Raw genomic sequence first — 22,997 nt, forward strand, 5'->3', positions numbered from 1 at the left:
CATTTCCTAGATCTCTGTCTGTGTGTGTGTGTGTGTGTGTGTGTGGTACTATATAATTCAAAAATTGTGCTTACAACTAAGGCAATGCGTCGCCAATTCGCTTGAATTCTGACGTTTGTTTGCATATGGATATATGCATATATATGTATATGTGTATATATGTATATATACATATATGTTAAATAAATCTAGTGTCTGCCATTATTTACTTATTGTATGGTTTGCATTAGCGACCACGTGCGCAACAACAACAACAACTGTAGCCAAAGAGCCAGCTACAACCAACCACCAAGCCCCACCGACCAACCAACTAAACCACCCACCCAGCGACCCATCCATCCAGCCAGCCAGTAAATGCAGTCAACAAACTGCCGTCGCATTTTGGCTAAGACTCGTGTGCATTCGCCCTGCTGCCAAGTTGAATTGTTTAAACTAAACTGATAAATGGCTGGAAAGCCAAACTGATATAGCGTATACGCAGCGTACACAGAAGGAGATAGATAGATAGAGAGGGAGAGAGAGGGTGACAGGGAGACGGGGGTAGCGGGAAGGGAGTTCAGCTCGTAGCGCCGTAATGTCAAATAGACAATAAACGTAGCAAATTGTATTAACTTACGACTTGCGTTGGCTGCTCGTTAGGCTCAACTTGTTACGGCCAACATTTGACAAATTGTTGCAGATACATCATTTCGATCGTGCCACAACGATAAAAGGCCAAAAAGCAACAACAACAACAGCAACAAAGAAACAAAGTCGCGCCGGCGTGAAATCATCGTCGATAAATCGATTACTCGATGAGGCGCGATAGAATTTTGCATTTCAATGCAGGCGGCAAGACAATTAGAGACAAAGATTGATGGCTTTGCAACGTGCCGCAGCAACAGGCCAAAACTCACCGAGATCACAGAAAAGCTGGCTTTGATTGATGCAGATTGTTACAAGGAAAATGGAAAATAGAAAAGGAAACAAAAAAGCCATTTTTTTTGTTGCATGCACGCATGCTGCATGCCGCATGCAACTCGTCTTGCCTAATGCTCGTTTATAACTATGCCACGCCCACTCCAGCTATTGGCCTTAATCAACTTACCCCGGAATGTGAAAAGCGGCCTTCGGCGTTGCAAGTTGTTAGGGAAGCTGAGGAGCAGCTGGGGGCACGTCCTGGCTGCAGGCTTGGCTCCGCTCGACTCGGCTCGTTGACGTTGTCAGCAGTTAATTGAATTAGTTGTTAATTTATGGCAATGTTTTCACTGGGAATTTTGAGAATGTGCCTCGGCCCTCTAACAAAAGGCGGCAGCACTGGATGCTGCTGCTTGGGGCATGCCTCGCCTTCAGCGGCACACACACACGCGCACACACACACGCACACACACAGAGGCACACAACAAAGCTGCGCCGCGTTCTCAACTCCCAGCTCGAGGCTTGATTAAATGCCTGCCACGTAAATTGGCTTTTAAGCGGCACGAACTGCAGCCGCTTGATAACAAATCAGCTCAAGTCTTTTCTTATTTTCATTTGCACACTTTTCACAAGGAAAACGTCACACTAACGTATATACACTATATGAAGTTGATTAGCTATTGCATTGTACATTGTACATTGAAGTCATAAAAAATGATTGAAATTTGTATTTTTGAATTTTTCAAAATATTTTTTAACGTCTTTACTTTTGAATTTGCCTTCGAGTTGCGCGCGCCGCTTGGAAAATTGTATTTTCCGCTTTGAGCGTGTGAATTTCGCGGCTGTTGAACGACAACTGAAATCCGCATTTGCCACACACAGAAAAAAGTGATTCGAAAGGCCACGCAACAATTGCGCCGGCCGGCTGTTGCGGCTGCTCAATTTCCAATTGGGTTGCATGTTTTGCTAACAGTGCCAAATTGAGTTTAACATTGCCAACGTGAGCATAACAGTGAAGAGGCAAGCGCTAGCTTTGAATTTAACATTTAGGTGAAATTGCGTGAAGCTGAGCAGGGAAATGAATAAAGTCAATTTTACTTTATAGTAATTTATTTAATTTAATTTATTCATTCAATTTATGATTAGCAGAGTGCATATATAAACATAAAAATTTATTAAAATAAAAATATATAAAGTCAACAAGCGTCTCTCTGCTTTGTTTTCTTTGAAGTCTGCTGATAAGCTTTTATAATAAAATATTCTTGAATTAATCTTTATATCAATGCTTTTTGATTTATTTGTGGTCTTGACGCAGTTCGTAAAACACAATCAATGTTGATTCTTTCTAATTGTAGTCTAATTAAAATGTGAATCAGAAACCGTATCAATTTTGTTTTATAATTAAAAATGCGAGCTATTAAAAGAATTCATTCTTGATTTAATATATGTTTATACACGTTATTATTACATATATGATTTAATTCAATTGAGTTTCTGCTTGCCTGCTCTCAAGTAATTTTCTTGTTGCTAAACACTGTGACACACAACTTGAGAGATATTTCTATAAAATGTAGTTCTTTATCTCATTAGATAAGACTGTGTCAACATGCAGTCAAGCTTCGATAGATGCGTCAATATACACACGCGTTGTATCTATAATTGATAGTAAAAAGCAGACAGCACTTAGATAGTGTCAAAGCAAAGAAATTACCAAGTCATTTGCCTTAACAAATCAGTTTTCAAGTGTGCGGCTGTAAAAGGCTAAAGAAACATTTGTCAAATATCCACTTAAATTATTTGTAAGCAAAGGATATACTATTGACATAATTGGAGCTCAATAATGAATAATTATAGCTAATAATACTTACAGAGGAAGATATTTCGATATATAGATATTTCGTCTGTAATAATCTATTTAAATTTTCAGTTTTCCATTTCCCGCTGTACAAAAGCTTAATAAGAATTCCCAAAAATAACATTTCAACATTTTCAAATTAATCCAAACTTTATTTAGCAAAGTTCTGCATCATTAAAAGCTTTTTAGGCTACGGTGTAGGTAAAAGCGAAGCCCGCATCGTTCGAGTCGTAGATTTCATCGCTGTTGAAAAGCACGAGCAAAGGACCCGGGTTGTTGCCTGAGAGAAAAGTAGAGAAAGAGAGAGAGAGAGAGATAGAGTGAGAGGCGCATAGAGAGTAAAAGTTTTTGCAAGCTTTCGCTTAACTTACTGTTGATGACCACATCGCCTTGCGTGGCGCCACAGAAGTAGGTGGCGCGCTGGTTACTCTCCACCAACTTAGCCTGTGGCACCATCAAAAAGTCGGCGTTCTCAACGCTCGAGCTGCCGCTGCGATAGCAGGAGCTGTCGGTCATCAGGGAGCTGGCTGCGGTCTCAGCGCCCACATGGAAGAAGTACGAGCGAATGCTAGAAGAGAAATGGAAACATTAGATTTGAATTCAAGGAATTTGTAACGCAAAACCCACTTGAGCGAGGAGGTATCCGTGGTGCGTCTGAAGCAAATGGCATAGTTCATGTGCGAAGGATAAATGCCTTTGCCGTCGTTGTAGTTGAAGGACTTCACAACGCCCTTCGCCTCGGGGAAGTACTGCAAGCAGCCGGGTGGAGCAACTAGGAAGCCATCCGAAAATGAGCTTGAACGCATCTCTGGCTGCTGCTCATCCATTGGGAGGAGCTCACGCACTGAGGCACCGGCAGGACACTCGAGCTGTGTCACCACCATATTCCACTCGGGCGTCGGCAAGGATACGCCGCCAGCCCGATTCGCCAGCGAGATGAGCAGATCGACACGATTCACACCGGCCGTGGCATTGAAGGGCACATAGATGTGCTGCCAGACCTCCACGCCGCACAGACGCAGCCCGTTCACCTCGAAATAGTCCTCCGTGCACACGGCGCTCCTCAGCTGCGACGCCTGCTGCTGCTGCAGCGTGGGCTGAGCCAGCGTCATGGCGAAATCGATGCGCAGCTGGCAAACGTATTTGCTGTACGCATTGATGTGATACTCACAGGTGCGCGGCGGATTCGATGGATTCACCAGCTTAATGTCCTTGGCGGAGGTGGTGCCGCCGCAGTTGGGCGTGGCCACAGACGCCGCCTGCACACATCCTGCCAGCAGCGTAGACAGACAAACAATTGCAATGTAGCTCTTCATTTCCAGTTTTGACTTCTCCAGCGATGCCTCTGCGGCCTTTTATGGCTGCTCGAGCCTCCGAGCGTGCAACTAATTAGCATTGTCGCGGCGCCTCGATAAGAGATCTATCTCACTTTTATCGCACACACTTGGGGGTCTCTGTCGCACGAACGCTGTATATGTTCAATTCTGCAAACATTTTGCAATTAGAATTCATGTAGCTGTACCTAGTATAAAGATATTAACTCTATAAATAAACTCTATATAGTGGGAGAAAAACAAACAGAACAGATATAATGATAATTTGTACACGATTATATTGTTGATTTGGGTAAGAAAAAGATTTTATGGAGAGAGTTTTGAGATGGGCTAGAAATAGAAATATTTACAGCTTAGTTTAAATATGTTTAACAATATTTATTTATTTATTTATAATTATTATATTCTTTACCTAATATTAATTTACTCTCTAAGCCAAATCTCACGTGCGGAAACTAAGAAATTTCGTATGGATCTCGATTAGATTAGTCATCAACAGTAATAACTTTTTGGCAACAATTTCTAATTTGAGCTTAAGAGAAATAAGCAAAAGTGCCAAGAAAACACATCTCAAGAGTTTACACTAGATAATGTATGCTAAGAGAAAGCAAACATTTGCTCAGTTTAGTTAGCTTAGTTAAATGCAATGACAAGCCGAATTGCGCTTGGGTATGTAAGAATTTCATTGATAAATAATAAATAAATTGAGCATATCAAATCTTTGAGTATCAATAAAAAATAATATTCAAATCAATTCCTATAGCTTCAATTAAAGAGCATGTCTATCGACTGCAAGGCACAAAATATTTTTAGAAATTTTACAGATTTTAAAATAAGTATATTCGCTATAATAATTTTCTTGAAGCGTTAATTTTGTATTGTTTATTATTAAAATAAATTATAATAAAGTCAAATTTTAGCATTAAAAAGTATAAATAAAAATAAATAAATAAAAATATTTGTATGAAAAAAACATTTGAATAAAAAAAAAAAAAAAAAAAAAAAAAAAAAATTAAAATAAAATAAAATAAATAAATAAAAATTATCTACATTCAAAATAAATAAATAACAATTTTTATTAAATAAAGGTAAAACATATGTAAACGAAATTCAACAATTTCTTAAAGTGTTTCTCTTTTGCTTAGAACAATATATATATAATTTTCAAATAATAATTAAAACGCCTAATTCTTTTATATTTCATACCTATTTTTATTTTTTTTATTTTCTCCTAATGACTCATAAATTTAATTATAATCTTAAGTTTTTAACTGATTTGAAGCGTTGCACAAATTGTGTTTTTGGTTTTTTTTTTCTCACACTTTGGTTGCATTGATCGCCGGCAATCAATGAAAATGATATTGTGCAATTTCAGGTGATAAGGAATTGATTGATTGATAATTTCTTCTGTCATATTCACACACCAATTTATCGGCCGCATCACTTTTACCACCAACCATTAGCGCAGCATGTGGAATGTGTAGCAACTTTTCACTTTTTGACATCATCGCAGGCATAATTCGAATCGGAGACAGTCTTGCCAGGGTAAACATAACCCAGTTAGAGTTTGTCGAGCAGTCGAGGTTCAATGACTGGCTGGACTTGGTTACATTTGAATATTCATATGCGTAGCCATGTCGTAGCCATTGCCGTAGCCATAGCCGCAGCCGTTGCCGTTGCCGTTGCCGGACTTTAAAGATTTGGGGCCGCTCTTAGATTCTACTTACCAAATATTGACACAAGGTGCTTCTAACACGAATATCACATCAGCGACGACGCCGGCAGCGACGCCAGCGTCGCCAGCGCCGCTACTCGTGTCTTTTGGGCTTCATATAAAAGCGGCTGCGCTGCCTTCAAACATGTTCAGAGTAAATGTGAAAGTGGAGGCGGCAGCAACAACAATAACAACAACAACAACAACTGGAATCGATCATCGAACCGCGTTATTCTCAAAGGATTATTATGCTCGCTTTGCGCTGGTTCTATTTGCTGGGCATTTGCGCTTGCGCCTGCGCCGCGCAGCAAGAGCTGCCAACGGCTGCAGCAACAGGTGCAACCACAGAGAAAATATTCGCGAATCAAACCGAGGAGCCGGTGGTCAGTGTGCCGGGCATGTGGCGACAGGCGCGGCGGCGCAACACGCTGGCGGATAGCTGCACCACCAACGGCGGTGCAACGGGCACCTGCCTCACGCGCTTCAAGTGCATGCGTCAAGGTGGCACAGTCAATGGCTATTGCGGCACCTATGGCGTCTGCTGTGAGAGTAAGTGCAAAAGCTGCCTCGCGCTCTCTATGTGAATAACTCCATTTCTCCCTCTCTCTCGCTCGCTCGCTCTTTCTTTCTCTCTCTGCTTGCCACAGCAAACATGGCGTGTGGCACAACGACACGGCTGAAACGCACCATCATACGCAACCCGGCCACATTCACGACCAACATCTGCCAGTACACGATCGAGGCATACAGCGCCAACGTGCAGCAGCTGCGCATCGACTTCGAGCAGTTCGAGCTGCAACAGCCGACATTTAGCGCCACGGATGACCGTCTGCTGGAGTGCCAGGATTACTTTGAGGCCGGCAGCTTTAAGCTGTGCGGCATGAATGCGGGCCAGCATCTGTATCTGCCATTCAATGTGGCCGCCGGCATCGATCAGATCACGCTGACCTTTTCGGTGCCGTCGCGCTGGCAGCAGAGCAACTGGCGTCTGATTGTCACCCAGCTGGAGGCGCCGCAGGCGAGCAGTAAACGCAAGACCAGCATGCTGGGCGGCCTCGGTGGCAGCGGTAACAGTTTGCAGGATCTGCGCAGCATCTTCGCCTCCCATCACGCCGACTACGAGCTGCTGGCGCCCGCCGGCTGTCAACAGTATTACACGGAGCTGACGGGCACCATACGCAGCTTCAACTATCAGCCGACTATGGGCAGCGTCTACATGCCAGAGACCAGTTACACCATTTGCATCAAGTCCACGCCCAGTGCCAGCATGATTGAGTGAGTGTGCCTCTCTGTCTGCCTGCCTGCCTGCTTGCCTCATCTGTGGCATTCCAGTTGCTTCCATTCAACGACCTCTTCAACACTTTCAGATATAGCTTCAACCGGCTGGCCATGTCGCTGCAGACGGGCGAGGGCGAGGGCTATGATGAGGCGTGCCATGCCACGGTGCATACGCCCGGCAGACAGGAGGATTATCTACTGATACCGCAGTCGTTGCTGGCCAGGAATACGGCTTATCAGCCGACCTACTACTGTGGCATCAACGAGAATTTCATAGTCTACGGTAAGTGTGTGGCATGCTTGGGGCATGCCTGGGCCATGCATTGCTGACCTGCTGTTAATATCGGTTTACATATTTACACAACCCATATGGCACTTGGCTACGCAGCATCGCCGCCCTACATGATCCACTTCTCCAGCGACGAGATGACCCTCGACGCCACCCAGGAGACGGGCTTCAGTCTGACTTATCGCCTACGTACATCAATTCTGTAAAGTGGCTGCCCGGTTAAGTGGGCCCTTAGATTAGGCAACATTTTAGCCATGTGCATAGAATTTAATAAACTAAAGTGAAAACGATTCTCGAACTCAACTCGAACTCAACTCGATTTACTTGCCCCACACACACACACATACACACACACACACATGCACACTGGCTGCATTTGCAGTAAATTGCATTTCAGTTTGCCAACAATATGGGCAATATTTACCGCAAAATGTTATGGCAGAGCTCTAGAGTTAAATAATGCGAGAAAACAACAACAAAGGCAATTTTATGGATATTTCTGGCGAAACTATTATGAACATTCATGGGCTTTGATAAACTGTGAATCTGTGAACTTTGAAACAAACAATTATTCTTTGCACTTAAATATGTATAATCATAATATTTGGTTAAGCATTAAATATCTCCATGGCCATTGACATTTTGATTGTTATCCACTGCATGGATTACAATTCGGCTTTGTCTCTTTGTGCATTGCCAAAGCAGAAATTTGATAATCGACTAAGCTGAATTGGAATGCATTTCCACTCCATATACATAATTTTGTAGTGAGTGGAATTAAACATTTCGGCAATGTTTGTATGGCCTTTCGAGCAAAATTATACAAATATTGTATAAATACTTAAATATATTATATATATATGTAAGTGAAGAGAAGTTTGAGAGCCAGTTTTGGTAGAACGCAAATAAATATTTCATTGTCATTACGCATATTTTATATTTTACTTTTTCTATACATTAAAATTTGCATAAAAATTGTGTGCATTCTTTTATTATTATTATATTATTTATATTTTATTTTATTTTATTCATTTTTTAATATTTAATATTTTATTATTTTATTTAATTTGTTAATGTATGTATTTTATAAATATTAAATCACATTATATATTATATTATATTTTTTTTATATATAGTATGCGGTGTTTGATATATTTATTAAACATTTTATTTTGAAAATTAAAATAAACACTTATTTTAATATATTTCGTGGCTTATTTTCAAATGTTGATTTTTATTTAATTAATTTTCTTTATATATATGAATTTATATATAGTTTTTATTTCTGCTTATATTCGTTTCTTATATTATATTCCATTTTTATATATAAAACATTCTGTTTATTAAATATATTTATACAATACTAAATATAATACGTTAATATTATATACAATATTTATTTTAAATTTTCTTCTTTTGGTTTTTTTCTATTTCTAAAATTATTTATATAAAATCCCCAATGTTAACTAAAACTTCATCATGTTCTCATTTTCCACATTAGGTGAGTAAATAAACAGCTGTTTGAATGGCTAGTGCTATGAGTGTCATTTGCTCCGAACACGTTGCATCAACATGTTGCCAAAAAGTTGCAAAGATAAAAGAAGCAAAAATATGTAGAGAAACGAACAAGGAAAAATAAATATGTTTAGCTGGGCATTAGAAATCAGAAGCTGAAGCTAAAGCTTGAAACTTGTTGTGGTCAGCGACACGATTATCCTTTTAGCTCTGTAATTAGTGTGATTAAAGTTAAGCAGCTTGTTGGCCATGTTGCTGCGGGGGCGAAAGGATGGGGGAGGCCAGGGCATAGCTGTGGTACGCCATGGGACGCCCCACCACACACACACACACAACACAAATATCCAAGCAAATACAGCTCTAAGAGCATGTGAGTGTGTCAGTGTGTGTGTGTGTGTGTGTGTGCACATGAGCCATAAGCCAGAACGATAACAAATAGCCAAGTTCAGAGAGCTGTTTATTCAGTTCCGCACTCACCCATTTTTCCATTGTTGTTGCTGTTGTTGTTGTTATTGTTGTGGGTACATGCGTATATGGATGCATAAAACGCACAATTGGCAGCATTAAGATGTTGCCCCACCCACAACTCTCTGGCCTTTCACTTTGACAAGGTGTTAGATTTTAGCTGGCGCGCTAATTGCCAGCACTGAGCCGAGCAGCTTCTTTCTTTCTCATCATCAGTTTAATCTTTTTCTTCTTTTTTTTTTTGTAAATTCTTTTTTTTTTTTTTTTGAACATTTCGTATCCATTTCTTTTCTTTCACCTGAATTTTTTCACACTTAACGACGGTGGCAGCAGCGGCTAACAGCATCTCAAGCTTTTGTCAATATAATTGTGGAATATGTCAATCGAGCTACTCATCGAGCTATGCGCAGACACGTAAATGTATGTGTGGGAGTGTGAGAGGTGGGGCTTGCGGCTGGCGTTTGTAGAATCATCTTAGCAGCTAATCTAACACTGATGATTGGTGGGCAGTGCTTCAGAGTGCTGCGGTGGCATATACTAGATTTATTATGAATTCACAGCTTCACACCTGCGCCATGTAAACACGGCGAGTGACCAACCCACAGCCAATACATTAGCTTATGTATGTCTATGTATAAGTATATGTATATGCATGCATATTCATGATGGCCGCCAATTTGTTTGCGGCAAATCTTGTGCAATAATTGTTGAATTTAAGCACCGGCTCAGCCACGCAAATGCAGCTCATAAATTAGGTGTCCAAACTAAACTGCAACAAGGTGCAAACAAGGTGCAACAAGGGCATAAAAACCAAGTGAAAAATGTGCTGTGCGTGATATAACGAATTGTGAATACCCTATAATGAATATGCAAATGGAAATAATTTTAAATCGCTACCAATAATTTGAAATCTTTGTAGACTGTAATAATTAGTAAAAAAAAATTTTTTTAAATTACTTAATTAATTGTATTCAATTTTAATTGTAATAATTCATAATAATGTAATTTATTATAATGTAAATCTTTCAAGTTTGCTTCTCTGATATCTAAGCCACAGAGGTTTCCAAGTCATAAGTAATATACTTCTATAAAAAAAATAAATTGCTTACTTATATTTCTTGTACGGTAATTTACTTTAGTTTTTCTTTGTCCCATACTATACTATTTACCCATTTGTCTTCGAAACTCCACATGACAACTGTATTATATATTACTCCACTTCAGTTAGTTTAGGCGCATCTTAAAGCAGCTGCAAAAAAATTTATAAATATCAAATATACATTAAAAAAAAAAAAACTTTAAAATTATTTAGACTTAACTCTCCTTAAACAAATAAAATTATCCTTACTAAGGATTCCTTAGTCTCTAAGCAAGAAATACTCTATATGTCCAATATAAGCTTTATATATTCCTCAGTCTAACATGCAACAGCTCTCATAACAAACCGACTATACCCGCACTCTCAATAGGTCAGGGTATAACGTGAAAGGATTGCGGCGGGCAGGCAGACAGTCAGCGCAGGACATTCGGGCAGCCTGGGCGGTAAGTCGTGTGCGACGCAGCTGCACGGCAAATAACGAAAATGCATTTTAAAACTGGCCAAAAGCAAACGAGCCAAAAAGGCGAAGGACGACAGGCAACAACTTGGCAGTTCCCAGGCCACTCGTCGACTTCTCTTGCATTCTCTGCTTCACTTGTGCCCCCTCTTTCTCTCCCTCTTCCTTTCCCTCGTTCTCGCTGGCCCTGGGTATTTAAGTAATGATTTTGCAAAATATGCGCAAAAGTGCCAACAGCAACACCGCAATATGCTGCCCCTAAATGGACTGTAACCGGAAGTGCGAATAGCGTGCAGCTGGTACACCCAGAGCTGGACAGGACATAGAGTGGACCCTGTTGCAGGCGAGCTGCCGTGCTGCCGAGCTGCTTAATATAGTGTGACCAAATATGCAGGCAGACGTGGCACACTTTAAGCCAGTTTTAAAGCCTTAAGCCTTTTGGCTAATAAACACACACACACACACAGAACTATTGGCCACAGGGTGACTCGAGTCGAATATGGAAACAGAGCACCGAACGGAGTGTGCTTTGTCGAGGGCCAGCTCCGGCGGAAACGGATATTGTAACAAGCATGTAAGGCGACATGCTTGACTGCCCCCAAAGCCTACCCCAGTTGGCAGCCATCCTTTGCGGCCCATCATCGATTGCCTGTTGTTGTCTTATCAACACACGCGCTGAAAATGAAACGAAAATATTGCAAATGTCCGCTTGTCATAGGCGCCCACTCTTAGTTGTGTGTTGTTTGTTGTGTTTGCATGCGAACGCCACGCCACGCCACGCCATGCCACGCCCCACACCGACAGCCTCCGCCTCCTGCTCTTCTAAAAGACAAAAGCAATAAAATCGAAATACAATTGCACTCATATACATTTTTTTGTTGTTTTGTTTTCTGTTTCGTGCTTTGGATAGCCGAGGGGCTAAGGGGCTAAGGGGGCTTGATGTGGCATTCAGCGTGAGAATTTTACGATTGCTGCAAACCGAAAACCGAAAACTGAAAACTGCAAACGGAGGCTCATATTCACGTGCTGCAAGTGTAACTGTATATGCGTGTGCATGTGTGTGTGTGTGAGTGTGTGAGTGTGTGTGTGTGAGTGTGTGGGTAACTGCTGGTTGTGCAGTTCTGTTGATTTTCATGGCATATTTTACAGTGTATGTAAATATGCACACACAAATACGCACATACATACATACAGAAAAAGAGAGGAAGAGAGAGAGCAACGGAGAGCGAGTGCAAGAAATAAAATTGAAATGAAATATGCAAACATGAAAAATATGCGCCAGCCCGAAATATGCTACGAAAAAATTGCCAACACACACACATGCACACTAAAAGGTATATACAGTTGCAGGCGGCCATTGCAAATACACACGCATACGCCCACACACACACACGCACACAAATAAACGCCCACTGGCTGCGATTTATTGCATTATCAATAAAGTGAATAAATTTTGAGGTTATTGTGGCGTGATAACGGCCATTTTTCGTTTTTGTTGTGCCTGTGCCTGTGCCTACTCCTCTGTATGTGTGTGTGTGTGTGTGTGTGTTTGTACTCTCTATGTATGTATGGGTGTGTGCTGTTGTTGTTGCTGTTGCGTGTCGTAATGCTGTGTAAATGGCGCTGTTAATTAAAAAATCGCACCCATGTCCGCTTGGCCATCTTGCTGCAGGCCTCCTGCCAACAACAATTAACTGATTAAGTGTTTAAGCCGCCTGGCTTTAAGCCCAGTTATCCACTTGACTTTGAGCAGGGGCTGGAGCTGGAACTGTTTATGTTATGGTATTAATATAATTAATACGTTTAAGTTATAAGCCAGCTAGATACATGTACACATGTATATGTATATGTGTGTCAGTGTGTGCGTGTGTGGGAGTCAAGTGTTGTGAAGCGTTGCAAGCTCTGATAGTAATAGCAACAGCATAGTAATGTGCTTAAGTGTTGGATACTTATATATTTATAGATAATAGCAACAGAGAATGGATTTTGATACAGACAGATTCTGAAACTGCTTCAGGCAACAAGAAGTTGTTGAATCGCCAACGAGTTTAGTGTTGCAAGACGTGCGAATTGTATAGTAAATATTTATTAAATGAATTCGAATTTTAAACATTATTATAATATATAATATAATAGTTGTACATAGAAAGTTGATTTAATTAAGGCAGATATATGAAGCAAACTTTAGATCCCATTCATTTTATTTGTTATATGTATAGAAAAAAAGAAAATTCATATAGATTTACCATATACCTACATAGAAGAGAAAACGAGTATCATAAATATCTCAGCGAATCTCAAGCAGAAAAATTCCAAACCATAAATTCCACTTAACACTTAGTCACTTGGTCTCAGCTAACCATTATCTGGCGCCTTCACCCACTTTCCCAAGCCAAAATCAACAAACTGTGTTTTAGCTGACCCATATTAATTTATAAAGCTATGGAAGCTATTTAGATTCCTGAGAGTTTCAGATGCCAAGAGCCGATCAAGTGGAACAGTTAATTACATATTTCTTCTGTGTGTGGTCGGTCGCTGCATTTCGACGCTTTACTAATGTTAATTAGCCAACTTTAGTTGTTATTGTTGACACTGCTGATTGTTGTTTACCAGTCGGCCAAAATCAATTGATTCTACACATCATTATCCGCTGCCGGACAATATTTTGAGTTAATGTCTCCCCTACTCCTCTGCTCCCCTGCTCCCCTACTCCCTCCTCCCCCACTCACCCACTCACATCAGCATCAACATCAACATCACATAAGCCCGATGGCCCGCATCGATTGTTTGAATTATGAAATTCTCATCATTAGAAATTTTCGGGAAATTATGCAAAACGCTGCCGACGCAAACTGTTCACACAATTAAACAAACAATTACACACACACACATACACACACTCACATAGACAGACTCACATACATATGCGTATGTACTTTGACACCTAATGTTGTTGTTGCTGTTGTTGTTTGCATGTTTGTAAGCCCATGTAAGTGTGGGAGTGCGTATGCGTCTGTGTGTGGGCGCGTGTGTGTGTGTGTTTGCATGTTTGTTTCTATTGTGTGCGGTATAATATGTTAATCGCTGCCGTTTGCATGTTTGCATATTGAATAATTACCGTTATGCATTGGCATTCTATGTAATTTTTTATTTGTTGCTATTGTTAGATATGTTGTAATTGTTGTTACCGAAATTTGAGCTACATACATGTATAATAAAAGGAAAGATGTTGAAAGAACAATCCTATATATACTCGAATGAGTGAATGTAAGAAACATGTGATATCTGTATGAGTGAAGTGATGCATGATGAATGAATAAGTTATATATAAGCTAAATAAGATCATTAGAAACCAAAATTTTCCAAGTACAAGTCTAAAGATCACCATCATTGCTAAGCATCATATGATAATATTTAAGAAATTATGTAAATAAATGTTGTATGAATGTTTATTAAAATCTTCAATTGTTTACGTATGTATATAGTACAAAAAAAAAAAAAATATTGTATATAAATATTATATGTAGTTTTATTTATATGAAGAAAATATTACCAGCAAACCATTATCATAAAAAGGATATTTTTCTCAAATCAGAATATTTATTAATAATAATATTTACTAATACTAAGCAATTAAAATATAAATCAATAATGATATTGTATTAATATACAGAAAGATATATAATAGATTTAAATTACAAATATTAAATTTATATACGAATTCTTAAACAAATAATAACAAAAACAATGTAACAATATTAAACAATAATATTATTAAACAATAATAATATTAACAATAATAATAATATTAACAATAATAATAATATTAACAATAATAATAATATTAACAATAATAATAATACATAACCAAAAATTAATTCAAATATAATACTTTACAAAAAAAAAAAATAAATAAATAAATGTAGTACATTAAAACAACAAATACTAAATTTAAATAAAAATTCATAAACAATTAATAACAGAAATAATATAATTATATATAACAATATTTAACAATAATAATACATCAATATTAATTACTTAAAAAATAATACTTTTACAAAAAAAAAACAATTTAAATATACTACATTCAAGACAATAAATATTAACAATAACAATTAACAACAACACTTCCGCCTTCCACTGCACTCCGACTGATCCCCACCAGACGAAACAAACAACTGATCGAGCTCGTCCGAAGCCCCCGACTTATATACCTGTCGATAAGTCGCTCAAGGCGGCTCTCACCCGCTCTTGAGCTCTTTTCTTCTGAGTTCGTATTTACACTCATCATGCTTGGGATATTGGTTTTTCATTTGAATGCAGCTGACGCAGTCAGAGCGCTATCTCTCTCTCTCTCTCTCACCCACACACACACACGCCTTTGAAGGGTTAAGTGTGTGACATCAGCTGTGCATAGCTGGGCTGATGCTGATGATGGTGATGCTGATGCTGATGCCAGCCATTAAAACCCCTGTTATGAGACAGCAAAGCCTGCCTCTGCCCCCACTCACCCCCTTTCGCTAGACCCGCAAGACACAGCAGGCAGTGAAATGAGCGCCGGTTTTAATAAATTTGTAAACAGATTTGTTAATTTTAGCATTAAATTTTGATGAGAATTTGGCCATATTGTGTGTGCCACGAAGCATGCTCAGCTATGCGTGTCTGTGTCTGTGTGTGTGTTTCAGTGGGTGTTGGTGTTAAGTATGCGTGTTCAACACAAATAACGATAAAAACACAAAGTTAACTGCAAACTGGCAAAGAGCTGCGCCTGTTTGTCTGCGCCTCTGCCTCTCTGTGTGTGTGTGTGTGTGAGTGTGTGCGTGTATGCTTAATGCCTGGAAGCAAGCCAAACAGCAATGCGGACAAAAGGCGTAAGAATTTAATGAAAATCATTAACAAAGTGTTGCCCACAACTGACAGCAGCTTTAAGCTCGACGGTGGGCGGAACTGTAAAGGAGGCGGATGATGATGACGACGACGACGACCGAGGGTAAATATGTGTGTGTGTGTGTGTGTATGGAGTGGGGGGGTTGATGTAGCCAAGTTTATGATGAGCCACGAGAATTAAGACTACAAATGTTTGTTTGGCTTAAATGAGTTTTCTGTCAGGTCGCAGCGACAAAAACTGATGAAAAGTTTTCAACTTTAAAGGCTGCACACAAAAGGACGAAACGAAGGCTAAGAGGGGCAGTCGGCCGACTGTTGTTTACATAATGAATGAACTGGGGTCCTGGCCCGTGTGCTTTTTATGGCCATGTTAATTATTAGATTGAATTCCAAATGAGCCATTCGACTCGGCTGACTGGCCGAGAGGCGGGGAGGCGTGGCAGCTAGCTCAACTATCATAGCGGCTGCCCCGGCTGGATATCATGATGGCAAACAAATTGAAATGGTCAGCAAATGCCGTTTATGGCTATAACGGCATCAACTGCTGCCCAAAACAACAACAAAATACCAATAAGAATAATGCGCAGCGAGCCGAGCTAACAAACCGTTAGAGCTCCAAGCGAATGGCAAAGTATTGAAGCGCGTTTCCTAATTGCATTTGCAACAGTTTTCTGCAATTAGCGCCCGTTCTAGAGTTGTCCCGGCACAGGGTTGCCAAATGCCCGTACACTTTGACTTTTCGCATCAAAAGCGACATTTACATACATTTGCCTGCCATTCAGGCCGAGATGCTTGGCTGACACAAAAATATATTCCCGTTGCCGGAAAGCCGCTCAAATAGACGGAAATGGCAAATATCTGAGTGGGAAATCTTATTATTGGGCAAATGCTGATACTTGAGCACATTTCCTAGCGGCCAGGCTGATAAATGGATACTTATTACTGATTTGCAACAGGAGCATGGGCAAGGCAGCCGGCTGTAAGATATGCCCGGGTTAACTTAGCAAATCACTTGCTTTTTGTTGTGGGCGAACTTATTTCAGAGAGCTTGTCGAGATGCTGAAGAAAGTTTTGGGTTTGTAAGTGGGCCAAAATATCGCCAAGTTAAGTTAGTTGACCAACTGAGGGCCAAAGTCAAAGCAAGATAGAACCAGAAATTATTCTGATTCTTTTTTTTTTTTTTCATTTAAATAAATATATAATATAAAACTAATATAAAATAAAATTTAAATTAAACTAAATACAAAATAGAAATAAAACAAATATAAAATAAATAAATAAAAATAGCTTCCCTTTATAATTTATAATCTTTTGAATCAGTTACAAATATTCCCCGTTTAAATTGAGAGTAGAAGTCGTGTTCTCCCTTAACTTTCTCATCGTATCTCAAAGCACTCTCACTTTCTTATATTTCCTATAGCCACCCAAATTTAATTAGTATCTCTAAAACTTATCACTTATTTACAGAGCGCAGCTTTAAGTTTATTTTCATTGAATAATAGATAAGCTCTATGCCACAGCAAATCTGACCTAAACTCTCAAGAATTGTCTAAAATTCTCTAATTTAATCTTTAAATAATTTATTAACTTTCCCCCCCAGTTTTTGTTCTTTACATCTCTCTATGGGCGCAAAAAAAAGAAGAAGTAGAATGGCGTCATTTTGCTGCCACATTTCGTGGCAAAATTTGCACTTGAAATTTGCCTATGCGCTCAAAAGTAGGCAACAAAAATTTAAATACATTTTAAGCTAATTTGTAAAATGAGGCAGTCGAAAAGTTTTTTTTTTATTCGTATTTTTTGGGGGTGTCCAGGCTTTCGTTTTTTTGGTTGCGATTTAAATATGCCAAGCGCTATTAAATGTATGAGTGGGCGTGACAGGCGGCGAGTATCGGGTGGAGCTTGCACGAAGAAATGAGTCTCCAGCTCATTTTCAATTTGTGTGTCGTGCTGTTGGCTTGTTAGCCGCCCGCTGGGCAGGACATGCCATCGAGGGTGGCACGCAGGATCCTACAATGGCTTGCTCCATACATCAATGCCGACTGTGGTCGCCACTGTCAACGCTGTCTGTGTCGCAATAGTTGTTGTTGTTGCTATTGTTGTTGTAGCTGTTGCCGTTGTGTTGCGTGTTTCCGCTTCCGACAGAGATTAAAAAATTTTCAATTTTGTGAGCCATAAGCGCAGGCACTCGACGAGTTTGCTTGTTTAGCAGAGCGGTAGGCGGGAGCATGGGCGGGCAGCAATGCTTATGCAACCAGGAAGTGACTCACACACCCACACAAATATATATATATATATATATATATATATGTGTGTGTGCATTAGCTAGCATTGTCGCATTTTTGCGGTCTATTTTTGTTGTCCTTGGCCAATGGCAAACGGAGATTAATGTTTTCGTTCATAGCCCATAAGCCAAACAAATGCCCAACAAACATACGCACACACACACACACACACACGCATACACCCAGATGCGTAGCCTAGTTTCTTTGACTTCTTCGCCTTTTTTGTTAACAAGCTCAATCAAAAGCCAAGCAAATGAGCCTCATGTACGTTTGCGCGTTTTTCAATTAACTTAATGTGCATAAAAACAAGCACAGAGCAGCAGCAGCCACACACACACGTATAAAGGGGCGCTTAAATGTAAAAAAGCGTTGCAAATTTATGACATCTTGTTTTTTATACTCTCTCTTTTTTCGGTGGGGGTTTTTTTATGGCCAGCAGCGTCGCAACCGATATGCGATATGCGCTCGATTGGCCCACAGGTGTTGCGTGTGTGTGTTTGTGTGTGTGTGTGTATGGCTGTGCTGTCAATTCAATCAAATGCTTCATACATCAATGGACAGCGACAGGCTATGCACACACACAGGCACACATAAGCGGCACACTCATACATACACGTACACAGAGAGAGAAACATAAATGCAGATGTGTTCCATTGGGAAGCAAAACCCTTTAAAAGAAAAAAAAAAAAAAATTTGAATGCGCATAAGCGAAAATGCTCAGCTGGAAGATACCCATGAAGTTAAAAACTATCAAAAACTATTTTAAGCATCTTAAAACTGAAACTGCTCATAATATGATAACGATATATCATATACACAAACTATCGAATGGTTTTCATGTGAGTTTTTTTTTTTTTTTTTGTATTTAAATTGATTTTAATGCATATTAATAAATATTTTTTTACATATACATTTAAAAAATTCCTAACCTTCTATAAATAATAATCGATAATTATTTAGCACTATCGATAGACTCAACTTAAACTTGTTACCAATAAAAAGCTAACAGTACTCGCATTATGCTCTACCACCCTAGTCGCACATACCGCTCAACTATTCATTGCAGGGTATCACATCAGCTCTGACATCCATAACTATTTGCTTATTGATAGAATCTAGTTTCCTTTTTTATTTTCATTTCCTTTCACAACTTTATTATAGCCCTTACATTCAATCATTTCACAATTACAGGGTATAACAGCACCATCAAGACTAGCACTAAAATATCAACAACAACAACAAAAGGCACGAACGATGCCACTAAGCGACAGTAAAGTGCAAAATTCTTTGCATGAAATGCCGATGAAATTCATAAAACAGCTCACGTTTTATTGAAATAAAATATTTATGTAATGGACAGTGAACTGTTTGTTGTTGCAGTTGTTGTTGTCGAGGTTGCTGTGGCTGTTGTTGCTGCTGGGCTAAAGGTTAACATGCGCTTGAAAGTAGAAAAGAGCAGACATGGACAGATGGAGTAGCTACATATGTAGCTCTAACTGTAGTCGTAACTGTAACTGGATATGTATCTACAAAAAAATTTGTATAAACCTCGATCCCGTTAAGCCCACACCCCATTCACCCACGCCCCCTTATTGGATCACCTCTTTTACCCCTACTTGCGCTGCTTTTGCTCTTGCGGTCACATTTCAAGTCGTAAATTTGTCGCACGTAAAGGTTTAAGCAGCCCTCTTACGACGCTACCATCAGCCCCGCAACCCCTCTGCTCCTGTCTCTGACCCTGACCCTGTCTTTGCCCCGCTGGCATGGGCACACCCCTTGCTTGCGTGACTAAAAGGTTCATCAGATAGCCCAGAAAATTATGTTTCGTCTCCTGCTGCCTAACCCGCCGCCTCTGCTCCACGCCGCGTCGTTCCGTCCAGCTCGTCGTAGAGTCAAAAATTCATTGAATTGCGGCCGCTGCATTATTAATAAGCCCCCAAAAAATGTTGCTGCTGTAGCTGCTGCTGCTTCTGTTGCTTGAGTACATTTTGTGTGGATGATGCTGCTGCTCGTGGCTGAATAGTGAGCGTGGCTCTGGGGTCAGGGTTCACCTGCAAACGCAATTGAAACGTGCGATGGCAACTTTAACAGTCGTCTTGCATTTATTTCAATTTACCGTCTGTGCCAGTGTCTTGGTTGTAGTTGTTGTTGTTGATGTTGTTGTTGTTGTTGTTGCTGTAGTTTAGTTCGTTTGCAGCAGTCGCAATTCTTTTGTCTCTTAACTGCCGTTCGTTGCTGTGGCACGTCTCTGCCTGTCTCTCTCTCTCTCCCTCCTTTCTATCTCTCTTTCTCAGCTATGCGTTTATCCTTTGGTTTCTTTGCTTTAGCTTTTTTTGTTCGCTTCGAATTTGACTGCCACACGAAACGTTGCCTAGCTCACAAGTAGGCGTATCATAAAAGTGGGCGGGGCATTGAGCTTGAATTGTTCTTTATTTTTTGTGTCCTTACGGCAGCCAACAATTGACACTCTCAATAAACTTTAAATGTCCCTGAGATATGTGGAGCGTCGTTGTCTTAGACTAACTTGACTAAACTATTGAAAGACTATCATATGAATATAATGGAAATATTTCATATATATATATATTTGCATTTATTTATATGAAACACTTTATTTGTAATAAAATAAAATTCAGGGATGCAAAAGTGTTGTTCAATTAAGAGAAGAGGACATCCTATTCCTTTTCTATTTCAACATAAAAATTTATACACTGAAAATTAATATGTGACAAAACTAGCATAGGCACGAGGAGTCCTATACTTATATAAAATAAATAAATAAAAATATATACAAAAATAAAAATAAAAGATATATAAATTAATTAAAAATAGATAAAATAAATAGCTAAATATATAAAAAAATAAATAACTAAAAATATATAAAACAAAGAAACATTTCACTTTGCTGCAAATCAAGAAAATAAAAATCAATTCAATAAAATTTCTTACATGAATATTTTATCAAATTATTTAACTGCTTTTTTGGCCATTTTCCATATTTCTCTAAACAAGTTCAGCTCGTAAAATGTCAAGCAATTAAAGCTAATATTTTCTTTGATAAACATTTCAAGTTATTCAAATAATTGAGAATATTTCATTTCCGTTGGCTAAAAATCAAGCAATAATAATAAATTCAATAAAATTTCCATCTTTATTATTTGAGTAAATTATTTAACTGCTTTTCTGGGAAAAGTTCAACTCGTAAAATATGAGTTAAAAACTAGCAAATATTTTATTTGATGCAATTTTCAAGTTATTCACTTCGATTTTTTCACATTCATAAATACTTTAGGGCCAAGTTTAAGGAACTGAGTGGACGCCTTTATCTTAAACAGCTAACGAGCCAAGTCGAAGAGTGAAATGGCTTCAATAAGCTGCTGCTGCCGGCTGCTGGCTGAGGCTGGTTAAAAGGTCCTGGCCACAGGACGTGTGCAAATGTTTTTTGCATTGATTGATTTTTCATTACATATGAGCGACATCCGCTGGGGCTCAGGTCAGCCTGGGCTTGGGCCAGGGCCAGGGCCAGACCAGGACATGGCCAGGACATTAAACGCAGGCTGTGTCTTTGCATGAATGTTTACCACTTCCGGCTTCCGCAGCAACAGAGTCGAGCAATCCCAAACAAGTGCAACAACTGCGAGTGCAACTGCAACGGCAACGGTAGCTGCAGCTGTGGCGGGGCATTGGCAATTGTGACAATGAAACAACTGCATTTTTGGCCCCAAACACACATATACACAGAGGCATTCCTACACACACACACACACAGACATTTGTTTGCTTCACATTTCCGTCACACAGAGGCAAGTGCCGCCCACATGTGTCAATGTGGACAACTGCACTTTAAGCAGGCAAGAAAGAGAGAGAATGAGTGGAAGAGAGCGAGAGAGAGAGAGAGAGAGAGCTGCAGCAGCGCCAGCATCAGCAGTCGCCGTCGCAGCCGTAACAGCAGCACAAAGAACTGGACATTTAGCTGCCATGTCAAAAGGGGCGTCCTCTGTATGTGTGCGTGCGTGTGTGTGTGTGGGTGTGCCAGATCTTGGTGCCTATGCCCTTTGACACGTGCTCGATTGCAATTTCGTTTTGCATGTGTGCGCAATGCAACCAAAATGTATAAAATGACTGGCAGCAGGCGGCAGGCAGCCCGCACAGCAGCCGAACAGAGCTTGGGCAGCCCCTCGTCACCCCCGGGAGCCTCCCTCAGCCCACCCTGTTTTGTCAGTGTGTGCGCCAAATGCTGTCCATGTGCCAATTGTGGACTCCAATTCGCTTTAAAGTAACATTTTTCATTTGGCAAACTCTCTGCATGCGTGCGTGTGTGTGTGTGTGTGCAAATATGCAATATCCTGTGCGGCAACGACTTGAAGGCTTTTCGCTGTGCCACATATCTTTACATTCCTTACTCAACTCTGTCGCTCTCTCACTTCTCTCTCGCTCTCTCTCTCTCTCTCTTCCTCACTTGCAATTGAGCGCTCGAGTGCCAATGTTTGTCATTTTGGAGGCCTGTTAATTTTGAACGAAAATCGATTTTTCATGCAGCCAGCCAGCCAGCCAGTCCCGTTGCCATTGCAACATAGTTTTTGAGGGGGGCTTGGCAGACGCCTCTGGGCGCTGATCGCTTCGCCTCGGACTGTGACTGGAAAATTGCCGGAAAATATTGAATGCACAGGCTGGCTGCGCCTCTGCATGTGCGGCATTCATGTGTGGCATTTCCCAAGTGTGCGGCATGTTTAACCTCGTTTGCAGCAACAACAACCGCAACAACAACAATGCAAATAGAAACAGCCTCGGGCAGATCCTGTTAGAGCGAGACAGACACTTGTCTAATGTTTTATTGCTGCCCTGGCCTCAGTTGTCGGCTGCAAGCAGCTAGTTGCAAGCAGCAATTGCAATTGTATAAGACTTAAATTAATTAATTTGCC

The 22,997-nt window shown here is 40.0% G+C and overlaps 3 protein-coding genes across 3 annotated transcripts in view; 1 reads left to right on the plus strand and 2 right to left on the minus strand.

The window, feature by feature from the left end:
- Positions 1-1,758, minus strand: part of LOC6578822 (calcitonin gene-related peptide type 1 receptor) — a 36,205-nt gene extending 34,447 nt beyond the window's left edge. The window contains exon 1 of the mRNA XM_002004689.4: positions 1,088-1,758. The gene's annotated coding sequence lies outside the window, so the exon portion shown is untranslated. The remainder of the gene's footprint in view (positions 1-1,087) is intronic.
- A 1,125-nt stretch (positions 1,759-2,883) lies between these two features.
- Positions 2,884-4,093, minus strand: LOC6578823. The gene is made up of 3 exons (XM_002004690.4): positions 3,380-4,093; positions 3,124-3,320; positions 2,884-3,032 (listed from the first exon to the last, which is right to left on the minus strand). The coding sequence occupies exons 1-3, from the start codon at positions 4,066-4,068 to the stop codon at positions 2,938-2,940; spliced, it is 981 nt and encodes a 326-aa protein (XP_002004726.1). The 5' UTR covers positions 4,069-4,093; the 3' UTR covers positions 2,884-2,937.
- Positions 4,094-5,369: 1,276 nt separating this feature from the next.
- Positions 5,370-8,250, plus strand: LOC6578824. Its single transcript, XM_002004691.3, has 4 exons — positions 5,370-6,349; positions 6,448-7,075; positions 7,168-7,361; positions 7,467-8,250. The coding sequence occupies exons 1-4, from the start codon at positions 6,049-6,051 to the stop codon at positions 7,571-7,573; spliced, it is 1,230 nt and encodes a 409-aa protein (XP_002004727.1). The 5' UTR covers positions 5,370-6,048; the 3' UTR covers positions 7,574-8,250.
- Positions 8,251-22,997: the final 14,747 nt, after the last annotated feature.

Source organism: Drosophila mojavensis, unplaced genomic scaffold (genome assembly GCF_018153725.1).
Source record: "Drosophila mojavensis isolate 15081-1352.22 unplaced genomic scaffold, ASM1815372v1 contig_80, whole genome shotgun sequence".
NCBI classification, from domain to species: domain Eukaryota; kingdom Metazoa; phylum Arthropoda; class Insecta; order Diptera; family Drosophilidae; genus Drosophila; species Drosophila mojavensis.

Bases quoted from the DNA above. Each gene is read 5' to 3' on its own strand.
- LOC6578823 (XM_002004690.4), bottom strand. From the start codon at position 4,068: ATGAAGAGCTACATTGCAATTGTTTGTCTGTCTACGCTGCTGGCAGGA. The intron at 3,321-3,379 runs GTGGGTTTTGCG...TTTCTCTTCTAG, and splicing joins ACGGATACCTCCTCGCTCAA to CATTCGCTCGTACTTCTTCC. The intron at 3,033-3,123 runs GTAAGTTAAGCG...CTTTTCTCTCAG, and splicing joins AGGCGATGTGGTCATCAACA to GCAACAACCCGGGTCCTTTG.
- LOC6578824 (XM_002004691.3), top strand. From the start codon at position 6,049: ATGCTCGCTTTGCGCTGGTTCTATTTGCTGGGCATTTGCGCTTGCGCC. The intron at 6,350-6,447 runs GTAAGTGCAAAA...TGCTTGCCACAG, and splicing joins CTATGGCGTCTGCTGTGAGA to CAAACATGGCGTGTGGCACA. The intron at 7,362-7,466 runs GTAAGTGTGTGG...TTGGCTACGCAG, and splicing joins CGAGAATTTCATAGTCTACG to CATCGCCGCCCTACATGATC.